The sequence below is a fragment of the Giraffa tippelskirchi genome, chromosome 2 (genome assembly GCF_054371585.1).
Source record: "Giraffa tippelskirchi isolate mGirTip1 chromosome 2, T2T-mGirTip1v1.2.pri, whole genome shotgun sequence".
In the NCBI taxonomy this organism is placed as follows: domain Eukaryota; kingdom Metazoa; phylum Chordata; class Mammalia; order Artiodactyla; family Giraffidae; genus Giraffa; species Giraffa tippelskirchi.
Window position 1 is genome coordinate 159,819,465 of NC_137276.1, and position 27,766 is coordinate 159,847,230.

The 27,766-nt window shown below is 36.7% G+C and overlaps 1 protein-coding gene across 7 annotated transcripts in view; it reads right to left on the reverse strand.

Annotated features, from left to right (window-relative positions):
- Positions 1 to 4,896: 4,896 nt before the first annotated feature.
- Positions 4,897 to 27,766, reverse strand: part of FGF12 (fibroblast growth factor 12) — a 577,758-nt gene continuing 554,888 nt past the window's right edge. For all 7 annotated transcript variants that reach the window (XM_081537444.1, XM_081537439.1, XM_081537450.1 and 4 more), the window contains one exon: positions 4,897 to 5,377. In XM_081537444.1, the coding sequence (XP_081393570.1) occupies positions 5,259 to 5,377 (119 nt within the window). In that variant the 3' untranslated portion in view covers positions 4,897 to 5,258. The remainder of the gene's footprint in view (positions 5,378 to 27,766) is intronic.

Consider the following 27,766-nt stretch of genomic DNA (forward strand, 5'->3'; position numbering starts at 1 on the left):
GGATTTCCGAGATAAGTTGTGTTTTTTGTTTCTCCATAACTTTTCTTCAAATTATTTCCTTTACCGGTGGGGCCCCTTGTTGTCTTTCATTACTCAGTATCTATCCTCTTTTCAATCCCTTTTATCTAGGCTAGATTGTTGCAACATCAGTTATACATAAAATCTTAGTAACTATTGTAGTACTTACATTTGGGTATTACATTATTTATGTGTCTGCCTTTCTTGGATTTTTTGAGACCATAATTTAGTTTATGATCCCTAAACTCAACTAAGGGTCTAGCTAGTAAATTATGAATAAATGAATATGCTCTAAATGGATGTGCTCTAGTTATTAATTCTCAAAAAGAAAATATTAGGTTTACCACAAGTAGCTTCAAACTTAGAAGGTAATTTCTACTTTTAACCAGTGTTCAATAAAAATTATGACTCATTTTCCACCCATAAATCCAGTTTTGATTTTTTTTTATAAGACACAGCACTTTTTCAGTGACACATTATAGGATACATTTTAAAAGGAAAGAGACTTCCCAAATAAATTTAATGTTAGAAAAAATGTGCAAGTATTTTCTCTGCATGCATACGCATCTCAAGATTTCAATTGCTTTTTACTTCAGGAATGTTGTGATGTATAAACATTTTACAAATTCGATCTCAAAAAAACAAATGATTTGAGTAATCTGTGCTTTAATGTAAAAACAAAACATTAATTTGTTTGGTTTCTCATACAACGCATTTATTAAACATTTCATTCTCAATAATTTCTTAAGATGTTAACATTTAACCTTGCAATGGAGCCTAAAACCCGCTCTATTCATGGGAGTATATTTAGGACTTTTGAACAACTTTAAGAAAAAATTAATGCCACAGTCTTTAGGTTGTGCTTAGACCAAAGACAAAAAACATCAACTCATTCTTTCCAACTAATAAAATGTCTAATGATGCAATTTCTACTATGACATTATTTTAAATTTATTATCATAGTGTTAAATATATTTCTGCTTCTGTTACTGAAGCTCAATATATCACCTGTGAACATTAGTTATTTTCACTTAATTTAGATTTTAAATGTTGATTTTTAACTTGGGTTCCAGGAAAAGTCCAAAAAAATGAATATCTGCATTTAGCACTTTTTTTCTTGCCCTCAACTATAAATATTCAGTCTGATATGACATACCAGGGAACCTGTATCAGGAAGTACAACTCTTCAAAATACCTTTTTAGAAATAAAAATAGCTATTTCTGCATCAAAGAAAGGATTCAGAATCACTGACATTCTGAAGGAGAGTGTGCTTTGATTATTGTTCCCGTTTCTTTTTTTTTTATAAAGTGGCAACTTACACTATCATTAGAAATATACACATATATATATGTATATATATAAAGTTTTGCATTCAAACTTCTTTATCTGTAATTACCTACGATGAAAGAACACAAATCAAATAAAAACTCTGTAGAATATATCCTTATTTCAGAAGCATGTGTATATATACACATATATATTTGTAGAACAATCCACTGTCTTGAAGGTGATTCTGATTTATAAAATGCTATTTACAGATTTATGACAGAGAAATAATCTCAGCCTTTTATGATATTAAAATAAGCAGGGGATTTTTATGCTGGAGTGTGTTTCACCTGGTGCAGATGAAATTGAGCAACATCATGGAAAACCTTGCTGGAGTGTGACCTTAGAGACGAAGCCTTGAAGGTGGAACAGTAGATTTGCTATTTCTGGGTTCACGTTGAAAAAAATTACTGTTGATGTAGTCATGCTTCTCCACCAGGGAATTACTGGTCCCAAATTAGGACTGTCGAACTTTTCAACTCACAGTAAGATTCTTCATCCTTTACTTTTGTCTTAATACTCTCATCTCTTGTAGTGGTACTGCAGAAGCACTCATCTACATAGAATACCTATCAACAGCATTGTCATTTTTTTCAGTAGAACAATTCTTCTAACAGCTATCTGGATTAGAATAAGATCCATAAAGCATCATTATTTGTGTCAAATTAATGTCTTTTATTGTGCTAATCCATAATAACTAAAAATGTGCTATGAAATTCATATGCAAAATTCAAAACTCAAACTATAACCATGATCAAGGATAAGCTGACTTGCTGTCCTCCAGTTTCCTGAAGCACAAAACCTCTGAGTTAGCCAATGGAACTTCAGCACCATTTTGTTTCTATAGCTCAGACTTCTAACTTAAACATTAGCAAGGTATATTGGCTAGAAAACTACTTTGTGAGATTCTCAAAAGTTTTGTTTTCATTCTTAAACCCACTGATTTTGAAACATGTTATCAATACAATAAGGAGTCTTAGAATAAGCATATTTTACCTTACACTTACATAGTCAATTACAAAGCTTTACTGAATGTCCTAATTTTCCTTAGACTATCCCAATGCATTTAATAAAAAAAAAAGTTTACTTATAGGAGAATAAGTAATGGGTGAATTGAGACCCAGAAATTGGATGATGAAAATCAAGATAATTATTTTGAATAAACCTGAAAAGCAAACTATTTAAAATGGCTCATATTTTTGAAGGAAATAGAATAATAATATGTATATATTTGGTAATATTTTAAAAACCTAGATAGTGAATACTGACTTCTTCTATTAAAGGCTTTATGTACTTAAAAAATAAGCAGCAGTTAGGCAAAAGTTTACCCTGTGCTCTAAACCATAACTTTTGCCAGGTTACTCTGTTAAAGAACATGAGATTTCCAACAATTTATTTTCTGAAATTAAGTATATCTTAACAAAGCCAATTTCCAAATGTTTCACCATGGTGAACATTTGCTTAAATGATATGGAGAAACACAAAATACAAATTGGGTAGTTAGAACTTTCTTCAGTGCTTTCAGAAAGGGGGAAAATGTGCATCTAGATGTGAAATGATAAACAGCCATTGTAAACAAAAGGGAGAATTTTGTTGGAGATTCATATCTCTATCATATTTTCCATAATATTGAACTAGATAAGATATATTCTATCATGAAATCATCAGCATAATTGAGAACACTTTGTGAAACTGTCAACTGTGTCACTTGTGAGCTCGTGATATGTGTACATGTGTGGATGTATGACCAAAAATCTCAAGTCATTTTATGCTAAATGAGCCTGGGAGCCATTTTGTAGAAGCTTCCTTTTTTTCAAAAAAAAAAAATAAGGCTTTGTGCTTATAATTTGATTGGTCCTGGAAGTGACATGTGCGTTTATAATCAAGTTGAATCAAGAGTGACAAGGAGAAATAGAACTAGAGTTGTATTTCTTTTTACAAGGACATTCTTTCCCTAGAAGAATAACATTCTTTTCTTTAATTTAAATGTCTTTATTTCTTACTTTCCAAATATTTTGATTAAACAAATATCTCTTGCAGATGTGTGTTCAAAATCCTTGCTGAGATGCATAACTTTTGCTCTTTGCAATTGATTAGACAAATTCCTTCATTTCATTTTCTGCTCACCTCCTGGTAAGAGAAATAGAATACTTGGTGAAGGACACCAACCACTAATGATTGTGTGGAGTGAGGGAAATTACAGTGACTTTGAAAGAATACAGCAACCAATGACAAGGTCATTAAAGTGAGGGCCTAGAGTTTCTGCAAAGTATATATTTTAGGGAGTATTTGGAACAATACATGCTGGACGGAAGAACTATAGGAGAAGTAACATGCTAAGTCTTCTCATTGATAACATCCATAAATCTGCATATATTTTTTAACATTCTGTTTTGTTTTGATTTGGATGTCTCGACACCATTCCTGATTTGTAGGACCAAGAAGATCTATTTTTTGCCCAAGGCAATTGTATTCATTTCTTCTCTAGCATTTCAGTATTCCTAAATATGCATTTGCCTAGTCTTACACTTTTTTTTTTTGATTACTTAAAGCCACTCACACAACCCTGTTGTGTGAGCCACAACAGGAGCCTCTGTTGGAACCATGGCTGTTAATTCAGTATTATTTCTCAATGCCCCTTGAAAATCCAGTGTATAACAATTTCCTTCTGTGTTCTAGGAGTCTAGGAGACAGACTTACCTTCAAATAGATTTATAAATGAGGCTATCTAGCAACAAACAATTTACTGGCTTCATAAGATAGTAAGTTAAGAATTTCACAGCCATGCCTCCCAACTCCTTGGTGAAGTTTGGAAAATGCTACATACAGAAAACTTAGTAAGGTACAAAGGCAAATATTGATATAGCTTGCTTGCACCAACTTCTCAGGATTTATTTCCTTATGTAAAACACCTTTTCTTTCTTTTTTGCTGCAAGAAATGGTATAAAACTCTCTTCTAAGACAGCTAGACATTTACCTAAACTCTTAAAGGTGTCCACAAAGTAAAAAAAAAAAATCAGATCAAATGGTAAAATCACATAACTTACATATCACTGCCAAGGCATGGCAACGACAAAGAATTTGCTAAAAGTTATTTCAATCTTAAAACAAGAAATTTTTTTTCTAAGTGACTAAAGAAAAAAAAAAAAGCTCCTGAATTAATACTTTTGAAAAAAATATGATATTCTTCTAGGAGAATCTGAAACTCTTGTTAGGAAGGAATGAAATCAGCTAATAGCACTAAATTCAACATATGACTATCCTTTGCATAAAACAATCTTAAATATTGATTTCAGGAATAAAATTTTAAAATAAAATTTTTTTTGATGTTAAATGATTCCTGGCTATATACCTTATAGGCACTAGAAGAATCTGTACTTCATGTATGTTCAATATTATGGTAAAAAAAAATCCTGGAAACAGACTGCAATTTTGTGTCAATTCCAAATGCCCAAAGAAAATACAAATTCAAAACACACATCACAGCATTATCCAGAGTTTAAGCCATTTAGGATATTACATCGATTTGTAAGTTCAATTCTCCAAAACCCTTTTCTTTAAGGTAATAACTTTATTTCATCTTTATTATATTTATGTCTTCATTACAATTAGTCCTGTATTAATAACAACACAGTTTATTTTATGCTTGTGGAGTCTTGATTTATTTTTTCCTCCGCTTTTAGGTGTTCTAATCTTTGTGCATGTGCATTTTCTACCACATTGCAACAGGCAAGCTTTGGTTCAATTTTCTTGTCCTACACAAAGGAAGATTTTGAGTGCAGAATCTTAGCCACTAGGTCCTGGGTTGCCATTTTATTTTCCTCTCCTTGGGTGGATTTATTGGAAGGAAATGGGTAAAGGGCAGGGGGAGAAAGGGAAGGGATGAGAGAGGGACGAAGAGAAGAGTTCTCAGCTATGTTGAATCTTGATTCACAACTTTGCCTCCATTCATGGTCGGTGTTCCAGAACTTTTTCTTGAACGCCCTTGTTTTTCTCCAATTTCATGTAGTGATGGCTCTCTGTACATACACACTGGAAGGCAAAAATCACATCAATTATTCACAACAATAGTGGACATCAAATTAAGCCACAATAAACCTCTCAGATTTGAGTTTATTTAGTGTTCACTCTCATCACTAGCTCTTTTTCCTACCATGAAAATGAGTCTTAACTTAAAATATTTAATGGATACACAATTTTCTTCTAGTTCTACCAGTCACAACTTTTTAAGTGTTCTCGAGCTGCAGACATATAAGTGGTTTCTGTTCCCTTATAGATAAGCTTAATAAGTTTCTGCTGTCTACTAACCTATGTAACAGGATTTTTATCTAGAGTTAGAGGAGACATTGGGAGTATAACATTTAAAGGGAGGAAAGAGATATTTTGTTTTTCAGACTTTAGCCTGCAATCTAGTTCCGGTAGGGGAAAAAATATTCTTATTTACATGATCCTTTAATCTTTACCTTACTACAAGAAATATGATATTGTTGTATCAATTGAAATTTTAGTGCCAAGTTTCAGGGTACCCTATATAAGAAATGATAATGGGAGAGAGGGCAGAGAAGAAAAAAACAATGAAGTTTTTCTAATTTCTTCATATTTCCCTCACCTAAGGTAATGAACAGTCTATGGCTTCTTAGTTATTCATCAATAGGAAATGTGATCATGAAACCTTGAGATTTCAGTTTGCATCTATATAAACAGTTCTTTTTATCATCTATTGTTTTGTCTGGCTGTAGAGCTCAGTCATCTGTGAATTATCTCAGCTCTTGCTAGATTACTGCATAGAAAGAACAAATGTTTTTCAATTCACAGTTACTCTTGTAAGATAGCATCTATCAGCATATTGAGTACATTAAAACAGATTCATTTTACTGTTGGGACACAAATGTGACTGTATATGAGCATATGAAATATTTACTTAAATATCAAGAGATGTTTCATCCTTGACTTAGGAACAAACAATTGTATACCCCTATCTGTTGAATAATCACTACAATACCTTGGTAAGCTGAATGTTATTTCCAATCAAATTGCTTCTTCCTATAGGCTTTGCCCTGGGACTAGAAACCTGAGCATGGCCATGAATAAATAGATGTTGTATGGTGGTTAAGAGCACCAATTTGGGAGACACACTGTCTGGTCCACATCCACACTCAGCCACTTTCTAGCTCTGTCCAATTGGACACCTAGTAAGCATCTAAAGATGTATAAGAAAAATGAAGAAGCTGATCTCTTCATGAAAATTCTGAATAAAAGATTTCAGAGAACACAGTGATAAACTGCTTTTACTGAAGATACATTCGAAATCCAAAACTAAATTAAGAGAGTTAAGAGACAAGTAAGTTTCTCCTCAGACTAGCTCAGTGATGAAGAGATAGGTTTCTTGCAACATCTCAGTAGGAGGGCTTCTTAAATGTTCATGTGCATTTGAATCACATAGGGGTATTATTAAAAAGCAAATTCTGATTCAGAACATCTATAGTGGGCTTAGATTCTGCATTTTTAGTAAGTGCCCAGGTGATGCTGATGCTAGCAAAATCTGAACCACACTGTTGTTAGTATAAAATATAGATAAAAGCATGTTGATTCAGTATATCATGCACAAGTATTATATAGATTTTTAAGTGAGATTTTAAAATATTTTAGTTATTGCACTGAATGATCCCTCCAATATCCTCAAAGAACTAACTACCTTTGGCCTCACTAGCAAAGTATACAGAGGAAATTAGTTTAGAAAGAATAGATCCTGTAATTTTCAGATAGTACTAGTAGGTAATTCAAGTGTCTGCTTTTCTTTTACAAAAGGCAGCAGATCCTCGTGTAAGATTCTATTGAAATCTTGAAATTCTTCAAGCCTAATGTCTCTTACGTATTTTTCTGTTATAGGGAAAGTGTCGAAATTCCCCAAACTAAATAATATGTTTATGTGTGCAATGTGTTTATAACTGGTTAGTGCACATGGGAACCCAGAAGATGTAATGAAGTGATTGGATTAGAAAGTAATTTATATGATACCATAAAGCAGTTTTTCCCTACTCTGTCACCTAATCAGCTGTGAAAATCCCCAAACCTGACCTGGGGCTTCCCAGATGGTGGAAGTGGTAAAGTATCACCTACTAATGCTTCCCTGGTGGCTCAGATGGTAAAGAATCCTCCTGTAATGCAGGAGACATGGGTTTGATCCCTGGGTTGGGAAGATCCCCTGGAGGAGGGCATGGCAACCCACTCCAGTATTCTTGCTTGGAGAATCCCCATGGACAGAGGAGCTGGTGGGGTACAGTTCATGGGGTCACAAAGAGTCGGACACAACTGAGTGACTAAGCACACAGCGCAGCTCATGTAGGAGACACAATTGATCCCTGGGTCAGAAAGATCCTGGAGAAGGAAACGGGAATCCACTCCAGTATTTTCTGCCCGGAAAATTCCATGGACAGAGGAGCCTGGCGGCCTATAGTCCATGGGGTCACAAAGAGTCAGACCTAACTGCTAAATCAGTCTCAAAGAATGAAAAAAAAAAATCTAATAAATTATAAACAATAGATTTTTTGCATGCAAATTTCTAAACTTCAGTTTAGAGACACAAAGAACATTACTGCTTAATTTCCATTAAATAATATATTTTATAATTTTTGTGCTTGAATTTCTTAGTGTTGTAATTTCTTTTTAAAGTTTCCTTTTGTCATAGACTCTACCCAAGACATTTGTTTTTAACTTTTACCTTTTTTTGCTATTTCCCACTTACATATAAAATACCTAAGTTGTGACAACACAAAAGGTTGCCATTATAATTATCATTGCAGTTAACTTTACTAATAATGTAATCCTGCTGGCCATCCAAGTAACAAGTCCCCAGAGTTTTCCAACCTGGCATCTAAACTTTTTCAATGTTTCCAAAACAGTAAAAGTCACCAGTTTCATAGCAAAGTGTGCAACTTGCTCTTTTTTAAGGACAATTCAATCGCAAATTTTCCTATTTTTCCATTAAATGAAGTAGTAAAATTCCAGGTTTGAAAAAACTGTTCAAACTAACTGGAAAATTAAGAGTAATAAAGCAAATAGATTTAAGTTAATTTCTTGGGCTTCAATTTTCATTGTTACTTTCAGGCTCTCAGACGCCAATCAAGGGGTATAAATCTCAATCAAATTTTGGAATTAAAAGGTAATTAAAAGAGCATGATCTAATTAGAAAGCCAAGAAAGAAATGACAAAACAATTCTTCTCCCAATATAACTTCCTTTAATAGTTATATCAACACTCCATAACTGTGCTATTCTGTCTGAAAGGTACATAATAAAATGATGACACAGAATACAAGAAGAAAACAAAGCATAACTGTACTATAAAGTTCCTTATATGCCCAAACTATAAACCAAAATTACTGTAATGTACACAATAATCACAACGATAATCTCTAAAATTTGCATGCCAAAAATACATTGTGTATATTTTTTTAGATTTTTTTTTTTAATGCTTTCAGACTGATATAGCAGTCCATATTCAGGTGATGAAATTCCAGCAGGGCTATTTAAAATACTAAAAGATGATGCTATCAAATACACAAATTTGGAAAGCCCAGCAGTGGCCACAAGACTGGAAAAGGTCAATCCTCATCCCAGTTCCCAAGAAGGGCAGTACTAAAGAATGTTCAAACCACCAGACAATTACATTCATCTCCCATGCTAGTATGGTTATGCTCAAAATCCTCCAAGCTAAGCTTTAGGATTACATGAAGAGAACTTCCAGATGTTCACGCTGGGTTTAGAAAAGGCAGAGGAACCAGAGATCAAATTGCCAATATTTGCCGGATCACAGAGAAAGCAGGGGAATTCCAGAAAAACATCTACTTGTTTCATTGACTACACTAAAGCCTTTGACTGTGTGGATCATAACAAACTGTGGAAAACTCTTAAAAGAGATGAGAATACCAGACCATCTTACCTGTCTCCTGAGAAACCTGTATGTGGGTCAAAAAGCAACAGTTAGAACCTTGTATGGAAAAACTGGTTCAAGATTGAGAAAGGAGTACAATAGGCTGTTTAATGTCACACTGTTTATTTAACTTATATGCAGAGCACATCATGCCAAATGCTGGCTGTGTGAGTTAAAAGCTGGAACCTAGATTGCTGGGAGAAATATCAACAACCTCACATATGTAGATGATATGACTCTAATGGCAGAAAGCAAAGAGAAACTAAAGAGCCTCTTGATGAGGGTGAAGGAAGAGAGTGAAAAAGCCAGTTTAAAACTCAATATTAAGAAAAAACTAAGATCTCAGCATCTGATCCCATCACTTTATGGCAAATAGAAGGTGAAAAGGTGGAAGCAGTGACAGACTTCCTCTTCTTGGGAACTAAAATCACTGCAGATGGTGACTATAGCCATGAAATTAGAAGATGATTGCTTCTTGGCAGGAAAGCTATGACAAAACTAGACAGTGTGTTAAAAAGCAAAGACATCACTTTGCTGACAAAGGTCCACATAGTCAAGGCTACAGTCTTTCCAGTAGTCATGTACAAATGTGAGAGCTGGACAGTAAAGAAAGCAGAGTACTGAAGAATTGATGCTTTCAAACTGTGGTGCTGGAGAAGACTCTTGAAAGTCCCTTGGAAAGCAAGGAGGTCAAACCAGTCAATCTTAAAGGCAATCAACCCTGAATACTCTTTGGAAGGACTGATGTTGAAGTTAAAGCTCCAATACTTTTGGCCACCTGATATGAAGAGCTGACTCAGTGGAAAACACCCTGATGTGGGAAAGATTGAAGGCAGAAGAAGAGGGCGACAATGATGATATAGTTGGATGGCATCAACAATTCAATGGATGTGAATTTATGCAACCTCTGGGAGATGGTGAGGGACAAGGAAGCCTGGTGTGCTGTAGTCCACGGGATGCAAAGAGTCAGACACAATTTGGTGACTGAACAACAAGAAGTCAGGTCTGACTCTTCGTGACCACATAGACTGTAGCCCACCAGGCTCCCCTGTTCACGGAATTAATCCCTTCAATAAATCTATTATTTCAGAGTCTTCAAAGTCATTTATTTATTTTCATAGTCAAACTGTCTTTAAATGAATTGTACCAACAGACAGAATTTTACATTTAACCCTAACTGGGATTAACTGATCACAGAGGGATGAGATTCTCGTATAGAACCCAAGCTGGCAGATCTGTGAAAGCTGGAAAATCTGTGAAGATTTTCCTGGATCTTGCTGGGGAGTGGCAAAACCTGCCCAGGTGTAAATTCAAAGCCATTTTAAATTGACCAACAAATATGATAACCAGGTGAATATAGGTGAGAAATTCCTATCCTCATTTTTTCAGTATAAAAGAAAGTAAGTGACTTCTCTAAAATCAGACAGTGAATAGTAGCAGAGCCAAATGAGAGTGTAGGATTTCAAAGTCCTAATCAAAATTTCTTAATAAAAGCACAAAAGCAATTAATCAAATATGTGGTACAAATAACTGTCTTGTACTAGACAATTTTAAAGTTATTTACATACATTAATCTAGATCCAAGCTGGCCTCATTTCTACCAAATATTCCTAATGTCATCAAAAAATGGAAATGAAAACAAATTCAGGATGCCTATTAAAAAATAAATAGGTAACAAGTGTTGGCAAGTAGGTGGAGGAACTGGAACCACTGTACATTAATGGAAGGAATTTAAAATGGACAGCCACTGTGAAAAACTATACAATGATTTGCTCAAAAAATCAAGCACAGAATTACCATATGATCCAGATATGTCACTTCTGGATATACACCCAAGAGAAATAAAAGCAAGGGTGTGAATAGTATTTACACAGCCATGTTCATAAAAGCATTACTTGCAATAGTGAAAAGGTGCGAGCACCTTTGGTTGGTTGAACCAATGAACAGATACACAAAATGTGGTATATGCATACAATAAAATATTGTTCAACTTAAAAAGGAAGCAAATCCTGACACAAGCCTGGATGAACCTTGAGGACCTAAAGACAAAATGAAATAATAAGCCACCAGGGAAGCCTAAGCTAGGCATAAAAGGAAACATACTTTTTGATTTTACTTATGTGGGATATCTAGAGTAGTCATATTAATGAAGCCGGAACATAGAATGGTGGTTTCCAGGGGCTGAGGGAAGGAAGTATGCGAGTAAATAATGAATGGGTATAGCGTTTCAGTTGGGGAAGAAGAAAAAATTTTAGGGATGGATGGTGGTGATGGCTGCAAAACACAGAAATGTACTCAATGGCACTGAAATGTACTATTAAATTGGTTAAAATGGCAAATTTCATGTTGTGTATATTTACACAACATACTTAAGAATTAAACATAATTTTCAAAAGTCACACACACAGAAACAAACACCTTACATGTAAGCTGTAAACAAGTGACTATTAAAGCCAGAGATGTCATATTTGTATGGGAAGTACCAACAATTCCCCAATAGTCAATAATATCAGTCTTAGAACTGTGCTAAGAAAAAGAGAATTGAGATACACTAAGGATGTAGGGCTGGTGAGAGAATAGGGAAATCTGATGAAAACATCCTAGGACTTCGCTACCTAATACAGTATACATTTTGCCTATGTGGTCACTGATCACTTAAAATGTGGCTAGGCCTAATTTAGAAGTGCAAGAGGGATAAAGTAAACATTGAATTTTAAAGACCACATGAAAAATTAAATCTCAGTGGTAATGCTTTATATTACTTACATATTGAAATGATAATATTTGAATATACTGGATGGAGTATATTATTAAAATCCATTTCATGTTTATTTTTTATTTTTAAAATATGACTACCAGAAAATTTTAAATTACATACTTAGCTCGTATTATATTTCTATTACACAATGCTCTCTTAGAAGAGTTTGCTCTTCTCTGGAAAAGAAGTGTCTTGATTAATGTCAAGAGCTTCCCAGGTGGCTCAGAGGTAAAGAATCCACCGGCCAATATAGAAAATGCAGGGTTTGATCCCTGGGTTGGCAAGATCCACTGGAGTAGGAAATGGCAACCCACTCCAGTAATCTTGCCTGGGAAATCCCATGGACAGAGGAGCCTGGAGGACTACAGTCCATAGGCTCGCAAAGAGTTGGACACGACTTAGTACACATGCAGGATTAATCTCAAAGCACTAATTACTATATGATGGGGAGGGGAAGTGAGAAAATTCCTGACCTCATTGACCTGACCTCCATATGCAGACTTAGAAGAGACAGAGTATATTGGATTTCTTTGATGGAATGATCTGGTTCACAAAGCATTTACTGACCCTTTTAATTTGGCTTAACTAACATTGCATCATTTTGATTCTATTACATTATTTTCCTTTTTCCTCTCCTCAAATCCCAATTACTCTTTTGCTGACTGATATCCAAAGAGGAATTTGTTTCAATATTAACTTGTTCATTTATTCTATGAGCAGGAACAAACTGCTGCATACCAGGTGCTCTGCTAGATTCTGTGGCAACTGCAAGAAATGATCTCTTGATTCCTGTCTTCAAGGAGTTCAAGGCTAAGAAAGAGAGCATAGACATGCACACAGATCACAGAGTGGAAAGGGCCATAGCAGAGCTGAATGGGAATGAGTATATAAAACAGCTCTTTGATGTTGATTTAGCCTTGAAGGAGGCAAAGAGTTTAGAGAAATGGATGGGCTAATAAATAAGAATGAAGGGATGGGACTGCCAGTGGTTAAGAATCTGCCTGCCAATGCAGGGTACACAAGTTCGATCCCTGGTCTGGGAAGATTCCACATGCCACAGGGCAACTAAGCCGGTGCACAACAACTATGGAACCAGTGTTCTAGGGCCCATGCTCCACAAGAGAAAGCACCACAATGAGAAGCCTGCTCACTGCAACTAGAGAGCAGCCCCCACTCAAGAGCAGCCCCCACTCACCGCAACTAGAGAAAGCCTGCACACAGCAGCGAAGGCTCAATGCATCCAAAGATTAAAAAAAGGGGGGGGGGATGAAGGGATGAAGTGCAGGTTGTCTAAGAGGAACAGTGACTGTTGAAGCATGAGGCAAAACTGAGGTGATGAGGGATGACAGTGACCGAGCCAACTTGAGTCAGACTTCTGAAGTCCAGGAGAGAGGATTTAAACCTGCATTTTGGTATATATCAGCCTTAATTTGATAGTGAATGAACAGCTAATAATATGTCCATCAAATATATGAGTGTATAGGGAAAAATCTATTCAATCTCTTTGTCTATAAAAATGTCCAACTATGTTTACATGACATGAATACAGCCAGGCAGGATAGTTAAGAAGAATCAGCCAAATTGAATTTTACTGCATAGATTCCATAAGAAATGGCTGGCAACATTTCAAACTTGTATGAGTTGTTCTGATGCCTTGCAAACACCATCTTAATTTCTTAGGAACAAACCTAGCTGAGGCACTATTATATATGAGACCAGCTGCGTATCTAATATATATAGTTGGCTCTCTGTATCCATGGGTTCTACATCCTCAGAATCAACTAAGGATTGGAAAATACTCAATTAGAAATTCCAGAAAGTTCCAAAAAACGAAACTTATATTTTTCCTGATCTAGCGACCATTTACACAGTGTTTACATTGTATTAGGTACTATAAATGATCTAGAGATGATTTAAAGTATCCAGGAGTATGTGTGTAGTATATATATGCAAATACTATGCTATTTCATATAAGGGACTTGAACATCTACAGATTTCAGTATCAGCAGGGATTCCTGGAATGAATTCCTTGCAAATACTGAGTGATGACTACACTTGACATCTAACATATTTTAAGTTCCATAATTTTGGCTGTAATTGAAAGGTGGGGCTCTCTTGGTTAAGCTAACTAACATACTGACAAGGGCTATCCTTTTGTTTTGTGGGGAGCTTAAGAAGAATAAACAGTAAGTGATAAATCACGAATTACTAGTTCCACATATGAGAATCCTATATATTTGACTGTACACTAAAAATTAATCACAATTTTTTATAGCTACTGGTACTAGAATTTTAAGTTCTGGTATTAATTTCCAATTATCTATTACTAAGCAATTGTGAAAAACCTTTAAGAAACATTTCCAGGGAACCATCTAGATGCTGATCTTCAAGAGTCACATAAATTCTACAGCTCCTAAACTGCGCTTCTCAAATTCTCCTGCCCCATGTAAGTTTTTTCGTCCCAATAATTGATTCCTGATTTTAATTTGTAGTTCAAAGGACTTTTCCATCACTTTCTATTACAATAAGATATTATTTCATTAGAAAACATATTTATTAGTGTAGGCCCTAGAACTTTTAAAAATCTATCTGACCTTGAATATTTTCTTCCAAAGTGCTCTGCTTTATATATTCTACCCACTACAGCTATGAGAGCAAAGTTTGATATTCTAGTTATTTTGATGAGGAGTAATTTCTAAATTGAGACTAAAGTGAATAAAACAAAAAAATCTAACTTACTATCTTTCTTGTCCTCCCAGCTCCCCAAATCTGTTTCACAGAAACTCAGACTCAGCGCTACCTTAGATTTAACAACTGGAAACAACTTCTCTATGGGCAACTTGGGATGTTACTATCTAATCATGTATCCTTCAGAACCCTGTGGGCTCTACTTGTGATACAGGCTTTATTTTTAGTGGGCATGATTTAATGACCACCTGTTGGTACAGAACTGATTTCTTCGGTGTTACTTCCCAATTTAACTTCATACTATTTTTACAAGTTTCAATGTCCAGATTTCAAGAATGCTTAGTATCCTGATAATATAATACCTGACTGATTAACAGTGTTACTTCTCCTTCACATGGCTCTTCTGGGTTGTCTGATCATATTTCTGCTCTCTTTCAAGTATGATAAAATATACTTGCTTTTTTTTTACCGCACAGAATGTTTTTGACATAAATATTTTGGTTCCTCTAGCACATATGATATCATAATGTTGTTGCTTTTGTTTTAGTTGCTAAGCCATATCCAATTCTTTGTGACCCCATGGACTGTAGCCCACCAGGCTCTTCTGTCCATGGAATTTCCCAGGCAGGAATACTGGAGTGGGTTGCCATTTCCTTCTCCAGGGGATCTTCCTAACCCAGGGATTGAACCCACATCTCCTGCATTGGCAGGCAGATTTACTGCTGAGCCACCAGGGAAGCCCTAGTTTCGGATAAATGGTGAAAGGAGATAATGCTTTGAAAAGGGAAGTATTTCTGTATGGCTCTTTAGTACTCTTTCTTCAGATCAGTTTTCTGTTTTCCCTCTTTTCTCATATATGTTTAAACTTCTTCTTCTTCTTTCCCTTCTCCCTCCCCCACCCTTGCTCCTCCTCCTTCTCTTCTTCTGAATGTTTCGTTTTATTCATGTTTTGACTTTTCTTGATTTATAGTACATCGAAGCAGAGGGGTTTATCTCAGGTTTCGGAATAAAAATGAGGTAGAGATCTCATGAGAGAATACTCTTCCTTATTTGAAGACATAGGGACAAGTGAGGGTTTCTAATAACATAATATGTTACATATTGTTTTAAGATACAGCATCCATTAGGAATCCTTAGTTCACCCGTTCACTGTGAAGAGGACACACCTGCATGATTGACACTCATCACTAAGTAACTTGGTGTAGTGAGGGCTCTCATTTTCACAGCTTCCTGAGATACCATGGCCATACTTCTATAGAAAGTCCTGCAGTCTTGTTATCAATTAAAATTCTTCACTTGGTCCTAACAAGACCATAAGCTACCAACCTTATAATAACATATGGTATTTGTTCTATTTAAATTTTGCTTTATTTGTAAATGCAACATCATGCCATTAGAAAAGAAAAAGACCAAACATATATCACTGGGCTTTGAAGTCTTATTAAACATAAACTCATCCTCTCTTTTTAAGGTTAGGTACGGGTCTTTCCAGAATTGACTTTCCTCCTAGCATTTTTCTATTATATTCTTTCACTTGTACTTCTGCTGTAAATGCAGTTATCAGAATCAGCAGATGTCCCTTGCCATTATAATAGCTCAGATTCTCTGTTCAAAACACTTAACATTGAATAGTCAGTTTTATCTTAGTTATCACACATTTCTCTTGAAAAAGAAACTAAAATAATGTCTTTATTATAAGTGAAATCCCAGGGGTTGCTGTTATTTATAAAGCAAACTATAATAAGCCAGGTTCCAGGTACCATCCAAGGGGTATTCCTCTAAGAAACTGCTGTCTTCTTTTTTGTTGTTTTACTCACCAAGTCATGTCCGACTCTTTGTGACCATATGGACTGTAGCCCCCCAGGCTCTTCTTGCCCATGGGATTTCCCAGGCAAGAATACTGGAGTGGGTTGACATTTCCTCCTCCATGGGATCTTCCTGACTCAGGGGTAGAACCTGCATCTCCTGCGTCTTCTGTATTGGCAGGAGGATTCTTTCCTGCTGAGTCTTAGCTAATATTAATTGAGCACTTACTCAGTATCTGCACTTTATATACAGTAAGATTATTTTAAATGACTTTAACAGGTAGACAGTTTAATTGATCCGTTTCCCAGTTAAGGAAACTGAAGAGCAGAAAGGGTAGTTTGTTTAAAGTCATTCACTGACATAAACAGAATCAGCTTCAAATTCATGTGTGATTAGCTCCAGAGCTCCTGCTCTATTGTCAGTTTAATGAGTTTGGAGAAAAAACTTAGTTGCTTGGTCTCAGTCAAAATCTTGATCCCAGGGACTTCTCTGGTGGTCCAATGGCTAAGACTCTGTGCTTCCAGTGTGGGGGGCCAGGGTTCGATCCCTGGTCAGGGAACTAGATCCTGCATGTCGCAAATTAAAAGTCCCACGTGCCACAACGAAAGATCCTGCATGCCACAACTAAGACCCAGTGTAGCCAAATAAATAAATATTAAAAAAAAAATCTTGACCCCAAACCTCATGGGGGTGCTCAGTACTTTGTGGAATCCTCCTCCATTTCTCTAGCCAATTCCCTCTCCCAGCCTTCCTAAGTGACTATTCTATATCTCTCCTTCCTCCTCAAACTCTGAAAACTGCCTCATACCCTCCTTAGACTCAGGAAATAGGCTTGCCTTCTTTCCTTTTCTTTTCTCTTTTTCTCCCTCTCCATTTATCTCTCCCTCCTTCCTTCCTTTCTATCAGTAACCACACTCTGAATTCATTTAGAAAATAAATGCAGAAGAGAAAACTTTCATATTTCCACCACAAAAGTTATACCAACCTGCACACATCTGCTTGTGCACGTCCTGGCTTCCTGCCTGTTAAAAATGCTTGAACTCTTCCTGTTTCTATTTAAAATCTACTCCTAACTTTGCCACTTGTGTACTTGACCCCATTCCCTCTGGTCAGTATTACTCATGACCCTCTCTCCTATAATACCAATTTCTCCTTCTCCCCCATCACTCTATAAATATGCTGCTGCTGCTGCTAAGTCGCTTCAGTCGTGTCCGACTCTGTGCGACCCCATAGATGGCAGCCCAGCAGGCTCCGCCGCCCCTGGGATTCTCCAGGCAAGGATACGAGTGGGTTGCCATTTCCTTCTCCAATGCATGAAAGTGAAAAGTGAAAGTGAAGTGCTCAGTCGTGTCCGACTTTTAGCGACCCCATGGGCTGCAGCCTACCAGGCTCCTCCATCCATGGGATTTTCCAGGCAAGAGTTCTGGAGTGGGTTGCCACTGCCTTCTCCAATTTGGTAGAGATAACAGCTCTAATCTTAGTTTTACCTCTTTCTAGCTATATGGACCTGGGTGAGCTATGTAATCGCTCTTAAACTCAGTTTCCTTGTGTTTAGAATTGGGATAATATTCTTAACCTGTATCCTCCCAAAGTGTCACTGACTATCAAATGATACTCCTGTTAGGGAGGAACGTTGAAAATAACAAAAAATCTTTCAAATGTCTTTACATTTGTACTTAGCAAATAGTAAATTTGTACACAGTACATAGTACAACTGCTACTGATTATTACTTTTATATTACTGCTGGATTCTTATAAATCATTAAAAAGTTGAAGGTTTTGATAATTATGGAAGAACTAGGTATAAATCCTCGAGAGTCAGTATTTCTCTGGACTGAAGAGTTGGGAAACCTGAGAGGAAGGCAACTGTAATTGTTGCTGACAGATTCTGTCTTCCAAATGGAGGCAAGATAATTCCAGTTTCTAATAAAACTCATAAATGACACTTGATAAAGAACCCCCATGTTATATCAGTTTCCATCAAAGAGGAATGAAATATGACTAATCTTTTTATTACTACCAATTTAATCAAATTTTCCTTGGCGCTCTGTAATTTCCACGAAGTGGAAAGGTTAGATTGCTGTGTTAGTTAATGTACCATTAAAGAAACTTAATTGTCTTAATAGCAGATCATGGAAGAGTGTGGGCAATTAACAGGAAGCAATTTCACACCTTAATTAATGTCACATAGAATCCCTTTGGAACTGTAGAAGAACCTTAAGTGCTGGTTCAGAAGCAATGCATTGCCAAAGGGATGCAACCAGTGTGCTGTAAATATTTATTATAAAGAGTTAGGAGACATCATGAACAAAAAGATCTGTACCTTCATTTAGAAAGAGATCAGAAGCAGTATTTCTGTGCATGAGAGAGACAGATATGGAAGAAGAATATGTCACGGAGAGTAGGAGGGCTTTATTAAAGATTAAATTCAAAGCCAGAAAAAAAAGCTGCTTTGAATGAGTTAACACTTGTTTGGTGGAATAAGTTGTCACAGGCTGGCAGAGATCCCACACTCAAAAGATGGAGAGAGAGAGAGAGAGAGAGAGGGTGCTATTATATTTTCTGTAATGAAAGCAATCAGGAGCATCAAAGGTACATTTTCACTACATCACTGTTTTTTGTCTTTTAGTATTGTTGGGTCCAAAAGACGATTTTGGAAAAAACAAGCCATCTAGTTTTCTTTCAAGTTAACTGAAATAAAAACATCAAATAATTTGCCATTAGTTATTTTCTCGATAGTAGCTTTACAAAATCATGACTCCTGATTTATTCACTTCTTTGGTGTCTTAGTACATAGTTTTTGAATAGATTATTTCCCCTCCAAATTCAATTTTCATTGTCTCTAATCCTTTGTTCAATACCATGCCTGACAGCCTTTCTCCAGTACCTAATACAGTAACACAATGTCCAATTTCAAAGGGAAAATGGAAAAGGCACTTTGCATTGATCTAACAGATTTGAGAAATCCAGCCTTCTTACAGTGTCTAATCTTCATACTATTTCAGTGAAATAGATAGAATTTATAATCAACTGCATTTCCAGAGATAACTTACTTTGAAGTAATAAATTATTTTCTCAAAATTACTTAGTAAATCATTGGTAAGATTTTTTAAGACGTTTATCTGGATTTATTAGTGGCAGAGTCTATTTTCTTCTAATATTTAAATCTTCTTTTTAAAAAAAATTATTTATTTTAATTGGAGGCTAATTACTGTACAATATTGCAGTGGTTTTGCCATACACTGACATGAATCAGCCCTGGGTGTACATGTGTTCCCCATCCTGTGCCATCCCCTCCCTCCCCATACCATCCCTCTGGGTCATCCCAGTGCACTAGCCCTGAGCACCCTGTCTCATGCATCGAACCTGGACTGGCAATCTGCTTCACATATGATAATATACGTTTCAAACCTATTCTCTCAAATCATCCCACCCTCGCCTTCTCCCACAGAGTCCAGAAGACTGTTCTATATATCTGTGTCTCTTTTGCTATCTCACATGTAGGGTTATCGTTACCATCTTTCTAAATTCCATATATATGCGTTAGTATACTGTATTGGTGTTTTTCTTTCTGGCTTACTTCACTCTGTATAATAGGCTCCAGTTTCATCCACCTCATTAGAACTGGTTCAAATGTATTCTTTTTAATGGCTGAGTAATATTCCATTGTGTATATGGACAACAGCTTTCTTATTCATTCGTCTGCTGATGGACATCTAGGTTGCTTCCATGTCCTGGCTATTATAAACAGTGCTGTGATGAACATTGGGGTACATGTGTCTCTTTCAATTCTGGTTTCCTTGGTGTGTATGCCCAGCAGTGGGACTGCTGGGTCATATGGCAGTTCTATTTCCAGTTTTTTAAGGCATCTTCACACTGTTCTCCATTGTGGCTGTACTAGTTTGCATTCCCACCAACAGTGTAAAGAGGGTTCCCTTTTCTCCATACCCTCTCCAGCATTTATTGCTTGTAGACTTTTGGATAGCAGCCATTCTGCCCAGTGTGAGATGGAACCTCATTGTGGTTTTGATTTGCATTTCTCTGATAATGAGTGATGTTGAGCATGTTTGCATGTGTTTGTTAGCTATCTGTATGTCTTCTTTGGAGAAATGTCTGTTTAGTTCTTTGGCCCATTTTTTGATTGGGTCGTTTATTTTTCTGGAATTGAGCTACAGTAGTTGCTTGTATATTTTTGAGATTAATTGTTTGTCTGTTGCTTTGTTTGCTATTATTTTCTCCCATTCTGAAGGCTGTCTTTTCACCTTGCTTATAGTTTCCTTTGTTGTGTAAAAGCTTTTAACTTTAATTAGGTCCCACTTGTTTATTTTTGCCTTTATTTCCATTACTCTGGCAGGTGGGTCATAGAGGATCCTGCTGTGATTTATGTCGGAGAGTGTTTTGCCTATGTTTTCCTCTAGGAGTTTTATAGTTTCTGGTCTTACGTTTAGATCTTTAATCCATTTTGAGTTTATTTTTATGTATGGTGTAGAAAGTGTTCTAGTTTCATTCTTTTACAAGTGGTTGACCAGTTTTCCCAGCATCACTTGTTAAAGAGATTGTCTTTTCTCCATTGTATATTCTTGCCTCCTTTGTTAAAGATAAGGTGTCCACAGGTGAGTGGATTTATCTCTGGGCTTTCTATTTTGTTCCATTGCTCTATATTTCTGTCTTTGTGTCAGTACCATGCTGTCTTGATGACTGTAGCTTTGTAGTATAACCTGAAGTCTAATTGATTACTATCAAGTTAATTTCTTAGTGATCAATTTGGCATAATATTTGGTATTACCTCTATTAAGTCCATTTAGTAATTTAACCTAGCACTAATGTACAACCATCCTAACAGCAGTAGGAAAGCTAAACATGTAAAATGTTTAATACATTTAATTCCAAGGTGTCATAATGAGAATTTATTCTATATTAGATCTGTTGTTGTTTAGTTTCTAAGTCGTGTCCAACTCTTTGTGATTCCATGGACGGCAGGACACCAGGCTGCAGTCCTCGACTATCTCCAAGAATTTGCTCAAATTGAGTGGGTGATGCCATCCAACCATCTCATCCTCTGCCACCCCCTTCTCCTTTTTCCTTCAATCTTTCCCAGCATCAAGGTCTTTTCCAATGAGTTGGCTCTTCACATCAGGTGCCCAAAGTATTGGAGCTTCAGCTTCAGCATCAGTCCTTCCAATAAATATTCAGGGTTTATTTCCCTTAAGATTTACTGCTTTGATCTCCTTGCAGTCCAAATGACTCTCAAGAGTCTTCTCCAGCACTACAATTTGAAAACATCAATTCTTTGGTGCTCAGCCTTCTTTATGGTCAAACTCTCACATCCATACATGACTACTAGAAAAACCATAGCTTTGACTCTCCAGACCTGTGTTGGCAAAGTGATGTCTCTGCTTTTTAATAAACTGTCTAGGTTTGTCATAGCCTTCCTTTCAAGGAGCAAACATCTTTTAACTTCATGGCTGCAGTCACTGTCCGCAGTTATTTTGGTGCCTAAGAAAATGAAATCTGTCACTGCTTCCACTTTCTCTCCCATTTGCCATGAAGTGATGGGACCAGATGCCATATTAGATTAGACTTTTAAAATATATAGATCATAATAATTTGAATATATTTAAATAATTCCTATGGCTAGACAGAATCAAAATGAGCATAGAGACACCAAGGTCAGTTTAGAACACCAAATCTCAAACCTAGTTGCTATCAAAACTACTTAGACAATAAAATCTGAATACTTGGGAGATTTGATCCGAGAATTGGTAGCTTTTAAAACCACTCCAGGTGGTTCTGATACTGATGCTTGGGAAACTATGCTGGAACTTTATTCAGATTCTATTAGTTAAAGCAACAGTTCTAACAGGCAGAATGGATAACTGTAACTGTCCTAACAGTGTGTGAGTAAAGGTATGTACATGTTGTGTTAGTCTTATCTCCGCACTAGAAAATAAATTGGTAGAAACTGGTAAATGTTCTTTTAGTTCAAATTTAGCATTTCTGTAGCAGTGGCTTTTAACTGATATTAGTTTCACTTTAGAAATATATTTCTCACTCAAGGATTAAGTTCTTGAACCTGAACTCTTGGAAAACACTCACATTCTTTTCAGGAGGCAGAAATTCAATTCTGAATATCCAACCACCTGCAGGAGCTGAGCAATGAGCCCTTTGAAGGAGAAGGGAGGAGAAAAGGAGGAGATTGTCTCTAGTTCTTTGTCAGAGAGTATTTGGCTTCTCTATTTGAAGCTAAAGGGGGAGGTCACCATCAAGACAATTTAAATCTGGGGAAGCTACTTATCTATGGTGTGAACAATGCTTTGAAAGGGCAAAACTGGGAATAGTGAAGCCTGCACTGTTGTCTAAAATTCCAGGGGAGGGTAAGTACAGGTTGATGTGCAATGTACATGGTAATGGGTTTAAATATCAAGTCCATCCATCTGTCTGAATAGATGCCCTTGCAACCCCTTATTAACACTGCTTATCTTCTAAATACAGGATGGAAGGTGAAGCTGTGAAGGGAAAGGGGCTGGTCCCAAACAATTGGGAGAGCCACAGAACCAGTCCTGGACAGCAGGTTTGTATATTCGGCTTGTGAGACAATAACACTTTGTTTAATTAAGCTGCTCTGAACATGGGTTTTGTGTTGTACACAACTGAATCTAATTCTAACATTTACAGCAAAGAATGCTTGGTTGTCTTTTTCACATTTGTACTGAAATGCAGCAAATATGAAGAATTATGGCAGCTCTCAAACTCAGAATATGGTAATAGTATACATTGCTGTTAGAAATTTGTACATGGTCATTCATACCCAAGAAAAAGCTTCTCTAGCTACAGTGCAGACAGAAATCATGATTAGGAGGGTTGATTACAGGTATTTCATTTTTGGGGGGGCAGGGTATGAAATGCATTATTTATAAAAGGAATAAATAAAACACATGGACTTTTTTACTTTTATGCTTTCATGAATTTTCCAAAATTGTTAATGAGCATGCACTACTTTTATTACAACAAAAAATCAACTTAAATGTACAAATAAAAATGGTTCAATAGTTTTAATAGTTTACTCACAATGCATTGGAGTGGTTTTTTCTGCCTAATCCCTACCTCCTATCTCAAACGTTCTGAACCTGTCCTAGCTTTGAAGATGTGTTTAAATAACAACTTTCCAATATCTTCCCTTTGGTGGAAGTGCTGGCTCTTTCTATAAATCTCAATATCATTTCTGGGAATATGTAATACATCACTTTTTATATTAAATTACTGTCATTAGTAAACATACTTAGTATCTCCAAAAATATGATAGTTTTCTGGAGCTTATAGTTCTTCCTTGTCTTTGTATTTATCTATGCATTCATCTGTTCATTCACTTGTTCACTTATTCAACTGACAGTAATTATTGAATATCTCTCTACGATATGTCAGGTATTATATAAAATACAAGGAGATATGAGTAAAAAGAAAACATCTGTACAACAATTGTGGAAAACAGTATGGAGGTTCCTTAAAAAACTAAAAATAGAACAGCCATTATTGTTGTTGTTCAGTCACTAAGTCATGTCTGACTCTGCAACCCCATGGACTGCAGCACATCAGGCTTCCCTGTCCTTACGATCTCCTGGAGTTTGCTCAGATTCATTTCCATTGAGTCAGTGATACTATTTAACCATCTCATGCTCTGCTGGCCCCTTCTGCTTTTGTCTTCAATCTTTCCCAGCGTCAGGGTCTTTTCCAGTGAATCCACTCTTCCCATCAGGGGGCCAAAGGACAGGAGCTTCAGCTTTAGCATCAGTCCTTCCAATGAACACTCAGGACTGATTTCCTTTAGGATGGACAGGTTGGATCTCCTTGTAATCCAGGAGACTCTCAAGAGTCTTCTCTAACACCACAGTTCGAAAGCATCAGTTCTTCGGTCCTTAGCCTTCTTTATGATCCAACTCTCATATCCATACATGACTATTGGAAAAACCATAACTTTGACTATATGGACCTTTGTCGGCAGAGTGATGTCTCTGTTTTTTAATATGCTGTCTAGATTTGTCATAGCTTTTATTCCCAAGAGCAAGCCATATGACCCAGCAATCCCACTACTGGGCATATACTCTAGGAAAACCACAATTCAAAACGATACAGGTACCCCATTGTTCACTATGTCACTATTTGCAATAGTCAAAACATGGAAACAATCTAAAGGCCCAACAATAGATGAATGGATAAAGATGTGATACATATATACAGTGGAATATTACTCACCCATAAAAAGGAACAAAACTGGGTCACATTTGTAGAAGTGTAGATGGACCTAGAGTTTGTCATACAGAGTGAAGTCAGAAAGAGAAAAACAAATATTGCATATAAACGCATATACAGAAGAACTGTACAAAAAAGATCTTCACGACCCAGATAATCATGATGGTGTGATCACTCACCTAGAGCCAGATATCCTGGAATGTGAAGTCAAGTGGGCCTTAGAAGGCATCACTAAGAACAAAGCTAGTGGAGGTGATGGAATTACAGTTGAGCTATTTCAAATCCTGAAAGATGATGCTGTGAAAGTGCAGTACTCAATATGCCAGCAAATTTGGAAAACTCAGCAGTGGCCACAGGACTGGAAACGGTCCGTTTTCATTCCAATCGCTAAGAAAGGCAATTCCAAAGAATGCTAAAACTACCTCACAACTGTACTCATCTCACACGCTAGTAAAATAATGCTCAAAATTCTCCAAGCCAGGCTTCAGCAATACGTGAACCGTGAACTTCCAGATGTTCAAGCTGGTTTTAGAAAAGGCAGAGGAACCAGAGATCAAATGCCAACATCCACTGAATCAATGAAAAAGCAAGAGATTTCCAGAAAAACATCTATTTCTGCTTTATTGACTATGCCAAAGCCTTTGACTGTGTGGATTGCAATAAACTGTGGAAAATTCTGAAAGAGATGGGCATACAAGACCATCTGATCTGCCTCTTGAGAAACCTGTATGCAGGTCAGGAAGCAACAGTTAGAGTTGGACATGGAATAACAGACTGGTTCCAAATAGGAAAAGGAGTACGTCAAGGCTGTATATTGTCACCCTGCTTATTTAACTTATATGCAGAGTACATCATGAGAAATGCTGGGCTGGAGGAAGAACAAGCTGGAATCAAGATTGCTGGGAGAAATATCAATAACCTCAGATATGCATACGACACCATCCTTAAGGCAGCAAGTGAAGAAGAACTAAAGAACCTCTTGATGAAAGTGAAAGAGGAGAGTCAAAAAGTTGGCTTAAAGCTCAACATTCAGAAAACTAAGATCATGGCATCCAGTCCCGTCACTTCATGGCAAATAGATGGGGAAACAGTGGAAACAGTAGCTGACTTTATTTTTTTGGGCTCCAAAATCATTGAAGATGGTGATTGCAGCCATGAAATTAAAAGACGCTTACTCCTTGGAAGGAAGGTTATGGCCAACCTAGACAGCATGTTAAAAAGCAGAAATATTACTTTGCCAACAAAGGTCTGTCTAGTCAAGGCTATGGTTTTTCCAGCGGTCATGTATGGATGTGAGAGTTGGACTATAAAGAAAGCTGAGCACCAAATAATTGATGCTTCTGAACTGTGGTGTTGGAGAAGACTCTTGAGACTCCCTTGGACTGCAAGAAGATCCAACCAGTCTATCCTAAAGGAGATCAGTCCTGGGTGTTCATTGGAAGGACTGATGTTGAAGCTGAAACTCCAATACTTTGGCCACCTGAGCGAAGAGCTGACTCATTGGAAAAGACCCTGATGCTGGGAAAGATTGAGGGCAGGAGAAAAAGGGGATTACAGAGGATGAGATGGTTGGATGGCATCACCGACTCAATGGACATGCGTTTGGGTGGACTTCGGGAGTTGGTGATGGACAGGGAGGCCTGGCGTGCTGCGGTTCATGGGGTCGCAAAGAGTTGGACACGACTGAGAGAATGAACTGAACTGAATGCATATACCTGAAATCTAGAACAATGGTTCACATGAACCTATTTTTAGGAATAGAGATGCAGATGTAGAGAATGGACACGTGGACACAGGAGGAGAAGGGCAAGGGACAAATTGGGAAATTAGGATTGACATACATACACTACCATGTTTAGAATAGAGAGCTAGCGGGAAGCTGCTATATAGCAAAAGGAGCTCAACTCCATGTTCTGTGATGACCTAGAAGGGTGAGATGGGGTGTGGGTATAGAAGGGAGTAGCAAGAGGGAACTGATTCACCTCTTTGTACAGCAGAAAAGCAATTATACTCTAATAAAGAAAAAGAAATAAAATGTAAACAAAGTAATCTAATCATGGATAAGAAGAGACAGAGACAGATTTAATACAATGTGATAATTTCTAGCAGAGAGAACAAGGTACAATAATAAGGTAACAGAGTGTTTAATTCTACATGAAGGAAGTCAGGGAGACCCTCATAGAAGTACTGACTCCTTGAATTAATTTTTTACTAGGTCTGACAGGCATTTCCCAGGCACATGAATAGAATTTTGTGAGAGAGAAGGGCAAAATACCTACATAAGGCCCAAAATAGTAAAAACATATTACAAACATAAAAAAAAAATGTAGAACAGAAGAAAGTTCTGTTTTGTGTGGTTAAAAGCACAGTGTGTGAGGGGACGTTTAAGAGGGACTAGAAGCTTTGAGTGTCACATTTCCCCCCAGTGCTTTGAACATAGTATTGATTTACCAAATGTTTGCTGAAGGTTGCAGTCCTTTGGGATGTATAGCAGGCGCTGTGTCCCTACACTGTCCCTTCTAGATATGGGACATCAAGCCTGGCTAAATCACAGGATAGCAATGCACTGTCTCAATTTTCTCATTTCTTCAGACAAGGACGATGAACTAATGTTTTAAGTGACTATAATGCAACTTCTAGAGAAGAGAGTGTGTTGGTAAATGTCTAGACCACTGCTGCTTTTTTAGCCTGTATTAAAAAGCATGACTGAATATAGTACATGTGCGGTTACCCCAATGGTATGTGTTTATCCTACTTAGGGAACAAGTTGCCAAAAATGGGTATCCTCAGCATTAAATTACTTAGTCCGCTCATCAGTTGAAATAGATGAGCACCATATTAAATGATCAAGGGAGGGGAAGGCATAGGCTCAGTGGGGAAAGATAAAATTTAAAAACTATAATGTTTATTATCACAGTAAACAGAATATTTTCTTTCTTTAAAAAATACAAAGAAAAATGAATACATCAGATTGTGAAATTTGTTCACAA